The sequence below is a fragment of the Anolis carolinensis genome, chromosome 4, assembly GCF_035594765.1.
Source record: "Anolis carolinensis isolate JA03-04 chromosome 4, rAnoCar3.1.pri, whole genome shotgun sequence".
Classification (NCBI taxonomy): domain Eukaryota; kingdom Metazoa; phylum Chordata; class Lepidosauria; order Squamata; family Dactyloidae; genus Anolis; species Anolis carolinensis.
Genome location: NC_085844.1, coordinates 243,169,858 through 243,187,769, shown reverse-complemented (window position 1 = coordinate 243,187,769; position 17,912 = coordinate 243,169,858). Strand labels below are relative to the sequence as shown.

The window sequence follows — 17,912 nt, the reverse complement described above, 5'->3', positions numbered from 1 at the left end:
CAGTATCACTGCATTCTAATCCACCAGCACCATTGTAATCGAATGCTTTTAACCTGGTAGATCAGTTTAATTACGGAGCCTCCGGTGGCCTAGGGGATAAAAGCCTCGTGACTTGAAGGTTGGGTTGCTGACCTGAAGGCTGCCAGGTTCGAATCCCACCCGGGGAGAGTGCGGATGAGCTCCCTCTTTCAGCTCCAGCTCCATGTGGGGACATGAGAGAAGCCTCCCACAAGGATGGTAAAAACATCAAAACATCCAGGCGTCCCCTGGGCAACGTCCTTGCAGACGGCCAATTCTCTCACTCCAGAAGCAACTCCAGTAGCTCCTGACACGAAAAAAAAAGTTTAATTATAGTTTCGAACTAGGATAAATTGGAGCCCCTGGTGGTGCAGCGGATTAAACCGCTGAGCTGCTGCACTTATAATAATAATAACTTTATTTTTATATCCCACTCCCATCTCCCCAGGGGGGACTCGGGGTGGCTCACATGGGGACAAGCCCAGTTTCAACATACAATAAAATACAGCATAGTTAAACCAATGAAAAACAAGTAAAATAGTATAAATATACAAACCAGCCTAAAACACTTGCTAACTGAAAGGTTGGCGGTTCAGATCCGGGGAGTGGGGTGAGCTCCCGCTGTTAGCCCCAGCCTAGCTGTTCAAAAACATGCAGATGTGAGTAGATCAATAGGTACCACTCCGGTGGGAAAGTAACAGTCATGCTGGCCACATAACCTTGGAGGCACCTACGGATAATGCTGTAGATGAGCACCAACCCCCAGAGTCGGACACAACTGGACTTAATGTCAGGATAAAACCTTTACTTTTACCTTAGGATAAATTGCTTTTTTGAACTCCAAGTCTCCTAATAAATGTGGCATTGGCTGTGCTGACTGGTGGTGGGGATTCTGGAGGCTGTAAATCATACACTCAACTACTCTGCATTACATTGAAATGAGTGGGTTCCTTTTCCTTGCCACAGTCCCTGTAGCGTGTTCACCTGTACAGGTCTCATTCATCCTAATTGTTGCGATTTCATCTACCTGTTTGTATTGACCTTTCTCTGGCCAAGTGCCAGTTCGGTGTTTGTCATAGTTCCTGCAGCATTAGTAGTCTGTGTGTGGTGGGATTTTGTTCAGGCACCCACCTAGTCCCCAGTTAGCATGTCACCCAGACTATTGTATCATTCACATTCTAAAGATGGATGAGATCTGCTTCGCAGGGAAGTCCAGGATAGCTCTTTGCATAAACATGGAAAATATTCGACAACTCTTGCAAACTGTGCATTTTGCCAGCCCTGGATCCAGGCCCTTGAAATCTGGCCACAGATGCTCCTGAGTCCTGGAAATTCAGTCTAAATCACTGCGGCTTCTGTGCCTGGCTGATTATTAATATGAACTCCTTCTTTCCTGCACACTCTCCCATCCAAGCCTGGCTTTATTGCTGCCAGCTACTGAATGAGGAAGACAAATGCTCATTGACAAGCCCTGCCGCTTAAGTAATAAACTCCATCCAGCTGTCTAGGATATTGGCAAGAGAGGATTCTCCGGACGGGCTTTTTCCAGGAGGTTGCTTGTCAAGCACAGAGCTTCCCTTGGAGGCCAAGGAAGCACGTCGGCCGCATCACCCCTTGGGCCTGTAGTGGAAAGATAGTCTGTGACAGCTACCCATCAGTTTGTGTATCTGGGTATCTGCATGAGTGTGTATGTCAGGGAGACAATAATAGGTACAGCCTCAATCCTGAGCAGTTCATTATAAAGTGTCAGGAGTCATTTTGCTTCTTTTATAGTCTAGGGGATACCTGGCACTCTCAGCCAAAGGCATTTCTGGTTCCACTGGTAGGTCTCCACACTCAGCTGCAAACAGCCTCAGGCAGTTCCCCATCTTGACGTTGCCTGTGGATGGATGAATTTGGAAGGAAGTGTTTACACAAATGAAGTTCTGTTGCACAAATAAAAGAATATGGCATGAGTGGATCATGGACCAAATGGTAGCCCCTTCCCTCTAGTTTCTGGAGGAGTTCCCCCCACTTCACTTAATAGAATCATAGAATCATAGAATTATAGAATAGTAGAGTTGGAAGAGACCTCATGGGCCATCCAATCCAACCCCCTGCTAAGAAGCAGGAAATCGCATTCAAAGCACCCCCGACAGATGGCCATCCAGCCTCTGCTTAAAAGCCTCCAAAGAAGGAGCCTCCACCACAGTCTGGGGGAGAGAGTTCCACTGCCGAACAGCCCTCACAGTGAGGAAGTTCTTCCTGATGTTCAGGTGGAATCTCCTTTCCTGTAGTTTGAAGCCATTGTTCCGTGTCCTAGTCTGCAGGGCAGCAAAAAATAAGCTTGCTCCCTCTTCCCTATGACTTCCCTTCACGTATTTGTACATGGCTATCATATCTCCTCTCAGCCTTCTCTTCTGCAGGCTAAACATGCCCAGCTCTTTAAGCCGCTCCTCATAGGGCTTGTTCTCCAGACCTTTGATCATTTTAGTTGCCCTCCTCTGGACGCTTTCCAGCTTGTCAACATCTCCCTTCAACTGCGGTGCCCAAAATTGGACACAGTTGGTGTGGTCTGACCAAGGCAGAATAGAGGGGGAGCAGGACTTCCCTGGATCTAGATGCTATTCCCCTATTGATGCAGGCCAGAATCCCGTTGGCTTTTTTAGCTGCCGCATCACATTGTTGGCTCATGTTTAACTTGTTGTCCACGAGGACTCCAAGGTCTTTTTCGCACACACTGCTGTCAAGCCAGGCGTCCCCCATTCTGTATCTCTGATTTCAATTTTTTCTGCCGAAGTGAAGTATCTTGCATTTGTCCCTGTTGAACTTCATTTTGTTAGTTTCGGCACATCTCTCTAGTCTGTCAAGATCGTTTTGAATTCTGCTCCTGTCTTCTGGAGTGTTAGCTATCCCTCCCAGTTTGGTGTCATCTGCAGACTTGATGATCGTGCCTTCTAACCCTTCGTCTAAGTTGTTAATAAAGATGTTGAACAGAACCGGGCCCAGGACGGAGCCCTGCGGCACTCCACTTGTCACTTCTTTCCATGATGAAGACGACGCATTGGTGAGCACCCTTTGAGTTCGTTTGCTTAGCCAATTACAGATTCACCTAACCGTAGTTTTGTCTAGCCCACATTTTACTAGTTTGTTTGCCAGAAGGTCGTGGGGGACTTTGTCGAAGGCCTTACTGAAATCCAGGTATGCTACATCCACAGCGTTCCCTGTATCGACCCAACTCGTAACTCTATCGAAAAAAGAGATCAGATTAGTCTGGCATGACTTGTTTTTGGTAAATCCGTGTTGACTATTAGCAATGACCGCATTTGTTTCTAAGTGTTCGCAGACCACTTCCTTAATGATCTTTTCCAGAATCTTGCCTGGTATCGATGTGAGGCTGACCAGACAGTAATTGTTTGGGTCGTTCTTTTTTCCCTTCTTGAAGATAGGGACCACATTCGCCCTCCTCCAATCTGCTGGGACTTCTCCCGTTCTCCAAGAACTCTCAAAGATAATTGCCAGTGGTTCTGAAATAACTTCCGCTAGTTCCTTCAATACTCTTGGATGGAGCTGATCTGGCCCTGGGGACTTGAATTCGTTTAGAGAGGCCAGGTATTCCTGGACAACTTGTTTCCCTATTTGGGGTTGGATTTCCCCCAATCCTTCGTCCATTCCATGTTGCTGAGGTTGAAGATGGCTTTCTTTTTCTGAGAAGACTGAGGCAAAGAAGGCATTAAGCAGTTCTGCCTTTTCCCTATCCCAATAGGTTGTTCCTCAAGCAAAAAGGCTGAGATATTATCCATGCAAGTAGGTACCCAAGGCACCGACGTCCCTGATGGCACAGTGTGTTAAAGCACTGAGCTGCTGAACTTGCTGACTGAAAGGTTGGTGGTGCGAATCAGGGGAGTGGAATGAGCACCCGCTGTTAGCCTTAGCTTCTGCCAACTTAGCAGTTCAAAAACTTGCAAATGTGTGTAGATCAACAGGTACCGCTCTGGAGGGAAGGTAACGGTGTTCCATGCAGTCATGTTGGCCACATGACCTTGGAGATGTCTATGGATAACACCGGCTCTTCAGCTTAGAAATGGAAATGAGCACAAACCCCCAGAGTTGGACACGACTAGACTAAATGTCAGGGGAAAACCTTTAACTTTATCTACCCAAGGCACCTGGCCCAACTGGGACTGGACACAGGCAAAGAAAGGGATCATTTGCACCAGTTGCCCTCTTCAACAGTCTCAACTCAAATCAGCCCCTCTCCCCCACCGCCAATTGCCTGCTATGTCCTTTAGAATAATACACACATGCCATTTCCACCAATATAAGCTTTCAGTGCAGGCATTTTATGCATGTGACCCTAAGTCATTCCTGTATCAGGGAACCCCCATTAACATGAAAGCAACATTTCAACTCCCCCACCCAAACATGACAGGTTTGTTTCCCCTTCCTGAAAATGACCACTCCACTCGAAAAGTCTCAAATAGGTTAGAATCAAAGGTGGACATAATGTAATGTCACTTCTAGTTTTGGGAAAGGAATCACCTATGTGTGTGGCTGTGGAGAATGGGTCCCTCAGTGTGGTGCAGTTGCCCCCCTATAAAAGTATTTTACTTCTGTTTATAAATACATTCAAAAATATAAAAGTTGGACCTAAGGTTGAACATAATCAAAAATGTACCTAAAATTGAACGTACTAAAGAAAATGTGTTTGGAGAGTTAAACAAATGACATCTCCAGCTGGCACATAATCTTTTTTTTTTTAAAAATCATGTTACCATTGTTTCTATTAGTTTCAAAAGTAATGTGTTACAAGTACCATTCTTATTTGTTAATGCATTCCTTCCATGATCCGTAAACAGTGATGTTAACCTTGTTACCAGACATCCTATTCTTTGGGGTTTTTAAATATGAGAGGATAGGAGAATCACAGAAAACTTTGCTGTCGGTTGATTAATTGGTTGCTTGATTTGTATCCAAATCCACCCCCAAATGGGACTCAAAGCAGCTTACAATATAAACTAAAGCAATATAGTTAAAACAATATGTGGGATAATGTTTTAAAAGGGCTAAGCAATAAATCCAATGAAAATACTGTTTAAGACATTAACTTAAAAACCAGAGCAAAACCAGGCAAAATCAAATGCTGAACACAATGGACCAATGAATGGACACAAAACCAGAGGACTGTTGTCAGCAGGCCAGATCATCTGAAGAAATGGACATGGACTAAGCTTTACATTTCTTTCAGTCCATTAAAACAGTGCAAGTAATCTGAGGTTCTGTCTTTCTTTTATGTCTTATACACATTACAGATATTCAGTTACTTAGTCAACTTTCTGTGCTTTGTTCTTTGCAGTCAGTTTGAAAGTGTTTTTCCCCCCTCTGGAGTGCATTCCTATTGTTCATTCCACTGATGCTGCTCATGTGGAGCTTTAGTTGAATGTAGATTGTAAAAGTCAGTTTGAGCTTTCCCAATATATTTTGTATTAAATAGGCAGAATTGTTATATCAGTGACAACAATCTACCTTATTTAAAGCTTTTATTGTGGGTAAGCCTCTGCTCCTTTATTCAGGAAAGGCCACTGTATTGCACTATTGATGCTGAAGTGTAGACCTTTGCATCTTTATTTTGGGAGATAGTGGATTTGATATGGCTTAAACATTGCCATTTGAAGCACTGACCTTGTTCTAGTTGTTGAACTGTTCTGATATAAATATTAAAATAGAGGTTAGCTGGAAAAACTAGTTCATCCTGTTGATGTACCATGAAAACTTGTAAGAACCTTTTAGGGGGGAAAAAAACCAACATCCAAGGCTTGAAAGAAGATCACACCAGCAGCATTCTTTGTTATAAACCTTAGCAACATGACTCTAAATAAAGCTCATGATCTCCATGTACAAGGGTTGAATGAAAAGTAATGCCTCCACCTCTGTAACTCCTCAACAGATGACAGTACTGGTATGCGACAGGTACTGGCTTGTTCAGTTGAGTTCCATTTGGCGGGAAGCCTTAGTATTGAATGGTTATGTTGTTAAAGTGTGAAGTATGGAATCCTGCGCACTTTAACAACACAACCGTTCAATGCTAAGGCTTCCTGCCAAATTGAGCTGTAGAGGAGAGTCTACGGAACAAGCCAGTATCTGCTGCATACCAATACTGCCATCTGTTGAGGAATTACGAAGGTGGAGGCATTACTTTTCATTCAACCCTCGTATACACAAAACATGACATTAACTTAAAAACAATGGACAATACGTATTATAGTATGGCATATTAAAAGGTATTAAACATCCAGGACATTTCCCTCTATTCCAACCCTTCAAAGGCTTTTTTTTTCATGTCAGGAGCGACTTGAGAAACTACAAGTCGCTTCTGGTATGAGATAATTGGTCATCTGCAAGGACGTTGCCCAGGGGATGCCCAGTTGTTTTATCATCATTGTGGGAGGCTTCTCTCATGTCCCCACATGGAGCTGGAGCTGATAGAGGGGGCTCATCTGCCCTCTCCCCGGGTTGGATTTGAACCAGCAACCTTCAGGTCAGCATCCCAACTTTCAAGTGATCAGTCCTGCCAGCACAAGGGTTTAACCCATTGTGTCAATGGCTGAAGGAGTCTTTAAATGGGAAGGTCTTTGCTTGCAAGCAAAAGGAGATTTGTTGCTCAGATCATGGAAGCATTTGCCAGATATCCACCATTTGTGACACTAGACTTGCAATGTTTTTGTATGCTCTGCTCCTGTCTAATGTTGCTCCCTTCTTCTTTTTCCCCTTTCTGTCCCTTTTCCCTGCCCCCTCTTTCCTCCAGTATGCCATCTGGACGGCCATCTGGGTCACCTGGAACATCTTCATCATCTGCTTTTATTTGGAGGCTGGAGGCCTTTCAAAGGTGAGTGAGGCTGAAGTCCGAACAGCCAGAAACGATCACCGAAATGGAGCAGTGGAGCGGGTGGCACGAGGCGGAGAAGAGCAGATTAGAAAAGGGCTCAGGGGGAGGACGCAAAGGGAGCCTGATTTCACACATCAAAGTATAGCCTGGGAGAACCTGGTAAGACAAAATGCAGCCTGCACACTTTGAGATTAGGGATAGAAAGAAAGGGGGGGCGGGGAGGTGGGGAGAAGGGGATTAAATTACTCTTCCATAAACTGAATCCAATTCAGTGCTTTAATACCTCTCCAAAAAGGGGCTATCAATCATGTTGGGCTTGGTAGCATGATTTGGTGGGAAATTAATTGTTTAACTCTTGCATTGTAGGCGTGTTTTTTTGGGGGGGAGGCAGTTGCCTCCAATGTATTCCCTCCTTGCATGTCCTTTAAATTCTCCAATCTGTATTTTTCAAACAAACAAACAAGTAAGTAAATAAATAAGTAACTTTATTTTTCTACCCCTGCCACCATTTCCCAGCAGGGACTCGGGGCGGCTGAGCCCAATTAGAACATAAAGCACCAATTAGAACATAAAACCTTTATTAACATGCCAAGCGCATTGCAACATTCCACATTTAAAGCAGGGATTTTTTCCAGATTTCAGTCTGTTATTACATTCTATTGTTTGTTATGTGCTAAAAATGACTTGAGAGCAGTAAGAAGTGCAATCCCCACAAAGCAGAAATATATCTATTTGGAATAAGAGGAATATCCAGGGTTCCCTCTCGACGCTTGGACTTTCTTCTTCTAGTTCCCAGGAGGAGGACTCTCAGGGCAAGAGTGTGGTCTTGAAAATGTGTGGGTGTATTTTCCTCATGTATTAGACTTGCCATTTCATAGCTGTTCTGTGCAACTATGGTTGATGCTTAATGTATCAGTTTTAGTGGCATTGGCTGGAATTCACAAGAGAAGTTATGATTGCCTCGAGTTACACGTTTGTGATTGGTTTGTTATCACAGTTTCTATGCATTGTTTAGAAATTGTGAATGTCTGCCAGTGTTTGCATATTGGACATCATCAGTCTCTATGAGTTTCAGGGATCTATTCCTCAGGTGATCAGAAAGCAGTTGGCTGGTGTTTCCATCCATCCTTTCTCAAGTGATCTCTGTGTGAGTGTAAACTCTGATAACAGCTGGAATTCTATATCACCTACTTAAGTAGTGTCTCCCAGCCCATCTCATTGCTATCTTCATAAACTGGACAGCAGCCATTGTGAGCAACAGAGGTTTTCACTTCTTCCTTTGAGCATTCTCTGGTGTGGTAGCCAAAAGCAAACACTGTTTCTTATAATACCATCCTTCCACAAGGCCTGATCCTTGTAACATCAAGTTTCCATAATTTGGCCCAGAAATCCCAGGTCTTGGATCAGTCCTTACCTAACAACCCACTATACACTGGTTGAATGGGTGCCATCTTATATTTTAAAAACTCTAAGCTCAGGTCTGCAGACGCTTAAAGCTTTGATTGTCTCTTGAACTGGATGTTCCCTCTTCCAACTCTATGCTTCTATGAAAGACACACATGTTAAGAGTTCTTTTTGAGGGAGAAAGCAACATTCCTGGTAAAGAGCTCTCCCCCAAGTCCCTTAACCTTCATCACAAAATCCACATTTAATTCATAGCAATATAGCTCAGCTAATCTGTCTATGTCAGTAGCTGTTTAATTTATAGTGACAAAATGCAAAGAAGTGCAATGAAGTAGAAAGAATGGAGTTAGTGAACTTGGCAGCTGATGGTAAAGGCTGCCCTTTTGTGTTTAGACAGGTGATAACTCAAGTGGAGGGGAAGATATGTGTATGCATGTGGAGGGAGGGGTGGACTTCAATCCATTTAACTGGTTTCACAAATGTTGACTGTGTTGTAGGATTGGAGAAAAGACACTCCCTAATTGTTTGCCCAAGATTAGGAAAAGCCATACCCAAATTTTCTTGATGGTGGGGATGTCCATGGTTGGGTTGGCCATCATTGACCCCCCCCCCCCCCTTGTGAGTCAAGGCTAGCAATTAAGATCTGAGAAGATGATTTTTATATTCGGACAAGAAATGTGCCTTCACTGAATGCATAGAGGAAGTCAGTAGGTTACTCACACCTTGGCACTTTCAAAAATGTATGATGTATGTGTTGTCTCAATCTATTTCTGGTATACATGAATGATAAGACATTAAAATCTAGGACAAGAGGCTATTCTAAATTACAATATAGGTAGGTAGGGGTTAATTCACACATCTTGCTCCATTGTCTTCATTCCTCCTTTACATGTAGACAGTCCTACTGATGCCACATTGATGGGAGTCCCCTTTGACACAGATGTTCTCATCTGATTGTTCAGTAAAAACTCCAGGAAGCCTCTTTTTGGTGTAATGAAAGTACAGGAGCTCCAGCCCTTATTTCATCTTGAAACCCTAAGGCAGTATTTCCAAACTTTGATCCCCAGCTATCTTGGATTTCATCTCCTATAAGGCTCAGTGTGTTAAAGCACTCCGGTGGCTCAGTGTGTTAAAGCGCTGAGCTGCTGAACTTGCAGACCGAAAGGTCCCAGGTTCAAACCCCGGGAGTGGAGTGAGCGCCCGCTGTTAGCTCCAGCTTTTGCCAACCTAGCAGTTCGAAAAGATGCAAATGTGAGTAGATCAATAGGTACCGTTCTGGCAGGAAGGTAACGGCGTTCCATGCAGTCATGCCGGCCACATGACCTTGGAGATGTCTACGGACAATGCCAGCTTTTCGGCTTAGAAATGGAAATGATCACCAACCCACAGAGTCGGACATGACTGGACTTCACATCAGGGGAAACCTTTACCTTTTTTAAGGCTCAATCAACTTGGCCAATAATCAGGAATTCTGGAAGCTGAAGTCCAAAACAAATGGCAGCCAAGGTTTGGGAAGCACTACCATAAGGTATCCCCTCATACCAATAATAGGGCCAGATGCTGAAATTCAGATTAATTTGCCCATTGTTGATAACTATATAATAGGGCATAGTGAACAATTTTGAGTTGCCAAGATATTGTTGGATTGCAACTCCAGCCTAACTAATGATGAGAAGTCATGAGAGATGCAGTCCTACAGAAAGGACACACATTACATGCATGGGATTTGGAGAGGATTGAAGGAAGAGTGTTGGAATGGGATTGCAGTCAGTGATTTTGAAGCTGAGAGAGATATGCAAATGAAATAGGAAACAGAATTTGAAAACATTTAATTTTTGGATACCACCAAAGGCCACAATCTCTGGGGCATTCTAAACATTGGATTCTGACAGAATTTGTAAAAAAGCAGCAGAAATTCTGGAAGTTTGTTGGAAGAGTCTGGGAGTTACAGTGCAACAGAAATATTCTAGCAGTAATAGTTTTTAAAAGGCAGCTCAGAGAGCAAACACTCAAAAGCTGTGAAGCAGTAGGGAGATGTGACACTCTGTTTTATGCCTATAGCATCTCAAGCTCAACCTGGAAGCATTTTATGACATTCTAGGATGAAGGTAACATAGAGGCCATGTTAAAGTCTTTCACAGGACATCATCAAATACAGGCTTCCCTCTGTTTCTAGACACTTTGAAAACAGATTTCCGCAATGGTCAAGACTCCTTCCATGGGATTCCAGTTCAAGTGTGCCTAGAAACAGGCATTTTTGGAGTTGGGTGTTACCTGACTTTATACCTCTCTTTTCGGTGGCAGTGGGGAAAGGCAGGTACATTACCATGTGATGGCAACTGCCAGATTGTCTCTATTGTATTGTAAATGGAGTGATTATTGCTGTAACAACTGATGGAGACAGCTAAACAACATGGAAAGGCATGAAAGGCAATGCTAAACAAGATGGTTCCCCCGCTTTCCACTCCTCATGGGATGAGGTTCACAGTCTCAGCTTCTGAATGTCATTTTCAATCACTCAGAAAAAGCACACTAGTCTTATTTGTGTTTTAAAACAGTGACTACCTGGCTCATTTCATGACCCAGGGTTTTTCGTACCATGCTATGCCATGCTGTTCCTTCCATTTAATTCCAGCCCCTATTTATTTACGTATCATGTTCACTCAAATCTAATGCACACCTCACTTTTGGGTATGTTCTGAAGGCCTTGTGAATGAGACTTTAGTTGAGAAGTCGCCCCCCATCCATCAGACTGTTGGCAAGTTCACCAGCCTTGTCATGGTTATTATTATTATATTTATTTATTTATACCCTACTTTATCTGTCCCAAAGGAGACTCAAAGTGGCTTAACATAAAAGCATTACCATACAACCTAAAATATACAAATATGCACATTAAAACAGAATTTAATATAACAGTATTAAAAATTCACAGTTAAAATCCTTTACAAATTCCTCTTGCCTGTCAGCCACTCTGAGGCAGGGAGCAGAATGGCCAACAGGCAAAGGAAAGCCATACATTGCATTTCGACAGAAAATCTTTTTTTTTTTTTTTTTGCAATATCCACCTTCAAAACTGAGGTGCACATTACAATCAATGGTGTGTTATGTTTGAATAAATATATGGGTAATTTTATCCTACTTTTCTCCCAATATAGAGACTCAAGGTAGCTAATAATAAATATGACATAGTGCAAATAAAAACAGTGTAAATGCATTACAATATAAATGTAACAATTACAAAACAATTCAACAATTTGTGTCATCAACCCCTATTTATTTATTTAGGTAAATATGGCTGCTAGAACATACATGGATGGACTTGCACAGAGTGTACCATCATACCAATTATGAGTCAAAAAGTGACCGGGGCATCTCCGTAGAAATCAGGCCACAACCTTCTCAGAACAATAGAAATTAACCTGATTGAGTTTATCCTCTCCCACTCCTGTACTTGTCTGGCACCTTTCTACTGGAGTTATTTTAGTCTGAGAACCCTCTCCGAGCTCTTTGCATTGTCTTCAAAAGGACAGGATGACATTTGAAAGTGTTTCTTAGCTCGCCCTGTCATCTCTGGCACAGGTCCATATCTCCAAAGAGGAAGATGAAAAATTACTCTAGATAGAACGAGAGAAGGCGCAGAAAAGGGCAGCCAAACTGATCAAGAGAGTGGGATAACTCTCTTACAAGGAATGATGGCAGTGTCTGGGGCTATTTAGCATAGAAAGAAAAAAGGTCAAATACAGGGAGGTATGACAGAAATGTGAAAAGCAGTGGTGAAAGTAGTTAGAGTAAAAAGAAAGTCCATTTGTTACTCCCTCTTCCTCCGTGTATGTCTTTCCCCCCTAGTTCTTTTAATATTAGATTTCAGGGTCACCCATTGAAGTAGTAGTGTGGGAGTTTCAGGGCAGATACAGAGAGGCACTTTTCTTCACACAGCACATAGGAATCATAGAATCATAGAATCATAGAATAGTAGAGTTGGAAGAGACCACATGGGCCATCTAGTCCAACCCCCTGCTAAGAAGCAGGAAATCGCATTCAAAGCACCCCCGACAGATGGCCATCCAGCCTCTGCTTAAAAGCCTCCAAGGAAGGAGCCTCCACCACGGCCCCGGGGAGAGAGTTCCACTGTCGAACAGCTCTCACAGTGAGGAAGTTCTTCCTGATGTTCAGGTGGAATCTCCTTTCCTGTAGTTTGAAGCCATTGTTCCGTGTCCTAGTCTGCAGGGCAGCAGAAAACAAGCTTGCTCCCTCTTCCCTATGACTTCCCTTCACATATTTGTACATGGCTATCATGTCTCCTCTCAGCCTTCTCTTCTGCAGGCTAAACATGCCAAGCTCTTTAAGCCGCTCCTCATAGGGCTTGTTCTCCAGACCCTTAATCATTTTAGTCGCCCTCCTCTGGACGCTTTCCAGCTTGTCAACATCTCCCTTCAACTGTGGTGCCCAAAATTGGACACAGTATTCCAGGTGTGGTCTGACCAAGGCAGAATAGAGGGGGAGCATGACTTCCCTGGATCTAGACGCTATTCCCCTATTGATGCAGGCCAGAATCCCATTGGCTTTTTTAGCAGCCGCATCACATTGTTGGCTCATGTTTAACTTGTTGTCCACAAGGACTCCAAGGTCTTTTTCGCACACACTGCTGTCAAGCCAGGCGTCCCCCATTCTGTATCTTTGATTTCCATTTTTTCTGCTGAAGTATCTTGCATTTGTCCCTGTTGAACTTCATTTTGTTAGTTTTGGCCCATCTCTCTAGTCTGTCAAGATCGTTTTGAATTCTGCTCCTGTCTTCTGGAGTGTTAGCTATCCCTCCCAGTTTTGTGTCGTCTGCAAACTTGATGATCGTGCCTTCTAACCCTTCGTCTAAGTCGTTAATAAAGATGTTGAACAGAACCGGGCCCAGGACGGAGCCCTGCGGCACTCCACTTGTCACTTCTTTCCATGATGAAGACGACGCATTGGTGAGCACCCTTTGGGTTCGTTCGCTTAGCCAATTACAGATCCACCTAACTGTAGTTTTGTCTAGCCCACATTTTACTAGTTTGTTTGCCAGAAGGTCGTGGGGGACTTTGTCGAAGGCCTTACTGAAATCCAGGTACGCTACATCCACAGCATTCCCTGTATCGACCCAACTCGTAACTCTATCGAAAAAAGAGATCAGATTAGTCTGGCATGACTTGTTTTTGGTAAATCCGTGTTGACTATTAGCAATGACCGCATTTGTTTCTAAGTGTTCGCAGACCACTTCCTTAATGATCTTTTCCAGAATTTTGCCTGGTATTGATGTGAGGCTGACCGGACGGTAATTGTTTGGGTCGTTCTTTTTTCCCTTCTTGAAGATAGGGACCACATTCGCCCTCCTCCAATCTGCTGGGACTTCTCCCGTTCTCCAAGAACTCTCGAAGATAATTGCCAGTGGTTCTGAAATAACTTCCGCTAGTTCCTTCAGTACTCTTGGGTGTAGCTGATCTGGCCCTGGGGACTTGAATTCGTTTAGAGAGGCCAAGTGTTCCTGGACAACTTGTTTCCCTATTTGGGGTTGGATTTCCCCCAATCCTTCGTCCATTCCGTGTTGCTGAGGTTGAAGATGGCTTTCTTTTTCTGAGAAGACCGAGGCAAAGAAGGCATTAAGTAGTTCTGCCTTTTCCCTGTCCCCTGTCGCCATCACCCCATCTTCTCCTTGCAATGGCCCTATCACCTCCTTTTTCTTCCTTTTTCTACCAACGTAAGCAAAAAAGCCTTTTTTGTTGTTTTTTATGTCCCTGGCAAGCCTGAGCTCATTTTGCGCTTTAGCCTTGCGAACCTTTTCCCTACAGGTGTTGGCTATACGTTTGAATTCTTCTTTGGTGATTTCTCCCCTTTTCCATTTCTTGTGCATGTCACTTTTGAGCTTTAGCTCAGTTAGAAGTTCTTTGGACATCCATTCTGGCTTCTTTGCACTTGTCTTATTTTTCTTCTTTGTTGGCACTGTTTGCATTTGCGCCTTGAGTATTTCACTTTTGAAAAACTCCCATCCATCCTTAACTCCCTTGTTTTTTTAATATCGGCGTCCATGGAATACCGCTCAGTAATTCCTTCATTTTTTGGAAGTCAGCTCTCTTAAAGTCCAGAATGCGTGTTTGACTTGTCTTAGTTTCAGCATTCCTTTGTATTGCAAACTGCAGGAGCACATGGTCACTTGCCCCTAAGGATCCAACCACTTCAACTGTATTGATCAGGTCTTCCACATTTGTTAAGATTAGATCAAGAGTTGCTGATCCCCTTGTTGCCTCTTCTACCTTCTGGACCACAAAATTATCTGCAAGGCAAGTGAGGAATTTGTTGGACTTTGTACTCTTGGCTGAGTTTGTTTTCCAGCAGATATCGGGATAATTGAAATCGCCCATGACTACTATATCTCTTCTTTGTGCCTGTTTGGTCAGCTGTTGACAGAAGGCTTCATCAAGTCCTTCATCCTGACTCGGAGGTCTGTAGTAGACACCCACGACAAGATCTTTTTGAGTCCCGGTTCCCTTGATTCTTATCCAGATGCTTTCAAGCTGGTTTCCCGGATTACAGTCTTGCATTTCTTCTGCAACGTAACTGTTTTTGACATATAAAGCTACTCCCCCTCCTCTCCCCTTTGTTCTATTTCTGTGAAAGAGGTTATAGCCCTCAATGGTTAAATTCCAGTAATGGGAGTCATCCCACCAGGTTTCAGTGATGCCTATGACATCGTATGTGTGGTGCTGTGCTAGGAGTTGGAGTTCGTCTTGCTTATTTCCCATGCTCTGAGCATTAGTGTAAAGACATGTAAGCCCCTGTGACCTCCCCTCGAACTGTTTATTTGGGATTATTGTGCTCTCTGTACTTGGTCCTTGCTGTGTTTGTGCAGCCCTCCGTTTAGCCTTTCGGCGGTTCCCTGTGGTCGTGGGTGATATAGTGTTCGCCAGGCTGTTCCCCTCCCCCAGTGGATCTAGTTTAAAGTGCGCCTGATGAGGTTTGTAAGTCTGTGTGCAAAAAGATGTTTTCCTACTTGTGTGAGATGCACCCCATCGCTTGCCAGTAGTCCATCCTCTTGGAAGAGTAGACCATGGTCAAGGAAGCCAAAATGCTCCTCTTGACACCATTTTCTGAGCCAGTTATTGACCTGTACTATTTTTCCGGCCCTTGTAGAGCCGTGTCCTACAACAGGGAGGAGGGATGAAAAGATCACATGTACATTATACAGTTTTAGCTTTGTTCCCAGAGCTCGAAAATCATTTGTGATCTTTTGAAAAGTATGCCTAGCGGTGTCATTGGTACCTACATGAATCAACATAAGGTGGGGAGGGTGATGGGGCTTTAGGAGCCTGCTGAGCCTCTGAGTGATATGGTGTATTTTTGCCCCCGGGAGGCAGCATGTTTCTCGAGCCATCCCATCCGGTCTGGAAATGATGGCTTCCGTTCCTCTAAGGAGGGAGTCACCTACTACCAAGACCTCTTTCCTTTGAGGATTGACAGGGTCCCTTTTGTGCAAGACAATGTGTATGTCCCCTGAAGAGTGTTCCTGTTGAAGTGAATCATGTAGGTGTAAAGTGTTGTCCTCCTCCTCAACATCCCCAGTGCATTCATCAATGACAATCCATTGGGATACATCCGAGAGCCCATTACTCTCCCAAGGATGTTCCTGTTGCTCCTGGTCTATGATTGGGGATGGAGCATTTGCATGATTACATAAGTGTGACTGTGGTGATGCACTGTCCCCATCAGGGCTATCCCCTGCGCATTGATCCAGGGTGGTCCACTGAGTGGTATCTAAGAAACTGTGGTCCTCCACAAGATGTGTTTCCTGATTGTATGTTAATGATGTAAGAATTTCAAATCTGTTGTGTAAATGCAGCTGAGCAGAGGAGTTCTGCGGAGGCTGCCTGGTCCTGCGTCTCCTTCTATGGGTGACCTCCTTCCAAGCCTGAGGGTTGTCTACCTTTGAGTTGATCTCCCCATAAGGTTCCTGATCATGGTCTTGGTGGTGTTGGTGTGATGCAGGCTGCTGATCTACAGCAGCGTGTTGTGCAGTGTCCAAGAAGAGCTCGAGTGCCTGAATGTCCTTAAGGGTCTTAATATGGTGCTCGAGCTGTTGGATCCTCTGCTCCATCAGAGTCATCTGTTTGCATTTGGAGCAGATGTAGTTGTCTAGTTTTTGTGTGAAAAAGCGGAACATGCGACAGCTGGTGCATGTGATGGGAATGTTTTGCTTTTGTTGCATCTCTTGGTGAGCGTGGTGGCCAAGTGGGATCTTTGTACAGTTAAGTAATATGCACGCACTTTATGTGCAAACTGCAACAAACCACCTCTTTGTGTATTTGTTTATGTTGCTTTCTTTCCTGTATGTACTGCAAAGGATAGTTAGTAAAGGTGCCTTTTTCATGCGCGCCGTCAGGCGCGCGCGACACTGGCAAATAAAGCTTTCCCAGAAACTCAATTAACAGGGGACAATGCCTGCTGTCAATCAACTTAAGTACCTGGCTCTCTTTCAACACAACAGTCACACAACAGTTAGACTTTGACCACAGGAGCCAAGCCCACACTCAGTTTAAAATCTTAGCCAAATCTTAGCCAAATCCTACCTGAAGCCAGGGAGCAAAAATGTCCTCCTGCTGCCTCTGCTTCTGCGAGAACCAGGCCCTTTCTACGTTGTCGTATAAAATCCAGATTATCTGCTTTGAATTGGATTACCGTATATACCCAAGTATATGTCAGCATGGAGAGGTCAGGGTGTGTGCTGGGTGGGTATCTTCAAACTCCATCGATCATCTGCTCCAGCACCCTGATGAATTGGTTGCAATTGTCTGCCTCACCAATTCCTGTGCTCAAATGTCAGACTCAAACACATCCGTAGTCTGAAGTCCAAACATTTCTTTCAATATCTATAATACATATTTACAAAGCACAGCAAAAGCCATCGCTCTGAGCTGGCATTCTTCTATAGCCTCTTCGCTTGGCAAGCACAGCTCAACACACAGAGAGATAAGAAACACATTCCTCAGTCCGAAGGAAGTTCCCGACTTCCAAGGCCGGAAATCATGCCTGATAGGTCATAGCAGGCTGTCAGTCTAACTAGCCTGCTGTTAACTGTTTCATTACTGAAACACACACTCTTGCAAAACAGCAGGAACACTTGATTTACATTTCATACACATACAACCATAATCTAACAGTATAAGCCGAGTTTTCAGCCCGAAAAAGCCCCCTCCATGACTTATACTCGAGTGAAAGTCCTGCCCAGCTTATATTTGGGTTGGCTTATACTTGAGATTGGACAGTCTTAATATTATCTTGTATTATAGTTTTATGTAAATATTCAAAAACATTTAGCCTACAGATGCCTCAATTAATGTAATTTTATTGGTATCTGTTTTTATTTTTATTTTTGAAATTTACCAGTAGCTGCTGCATTTCCCACCCTCTTCTTATACTCGAGTCAATAAGTTTTCCTAGTTTTTGGTGGTAAAAATAGGTGCCTCTACTTATATTTGGGTCGGCTTATTCTCAAGTATATACGGTATATGGCAATGTACAGATCTCATCCCAGTAGAGCATAGATCCACTTTAAATCTGGTTGCTGTCTCCTGCAGAATTCTGAGGTTTGTAGTTTAGG

General features: G+C 43.7%; 1 protein-coding gene across 2 annotated transcripts in view; it reads left to right on the top strand.

Annotated features, from left to right (window-relative positions):
• nkain4 (sodium/potassium transporting ATPase interacting 4) overlaps nucleotides 1–17,912 on the top strand; it is a 139,520-nt gene that overhangs the window by 48,745 nt on the left and 72,863 nt on the right. For both annotated transcript variants that reach the window (XM_062979034.1, XM_016993471.2), the window contains exon 3: nucleotides 6,803–6,883. In XM_062979034.1, coding sequence (XP_062835104.1) covers nucleotides 6,803–6,883 — 81 coding nt within the window. The remainder of the gene's footprint in view (nucleotides 1–6,802; nucleotides 6,884–17,912) is intronic.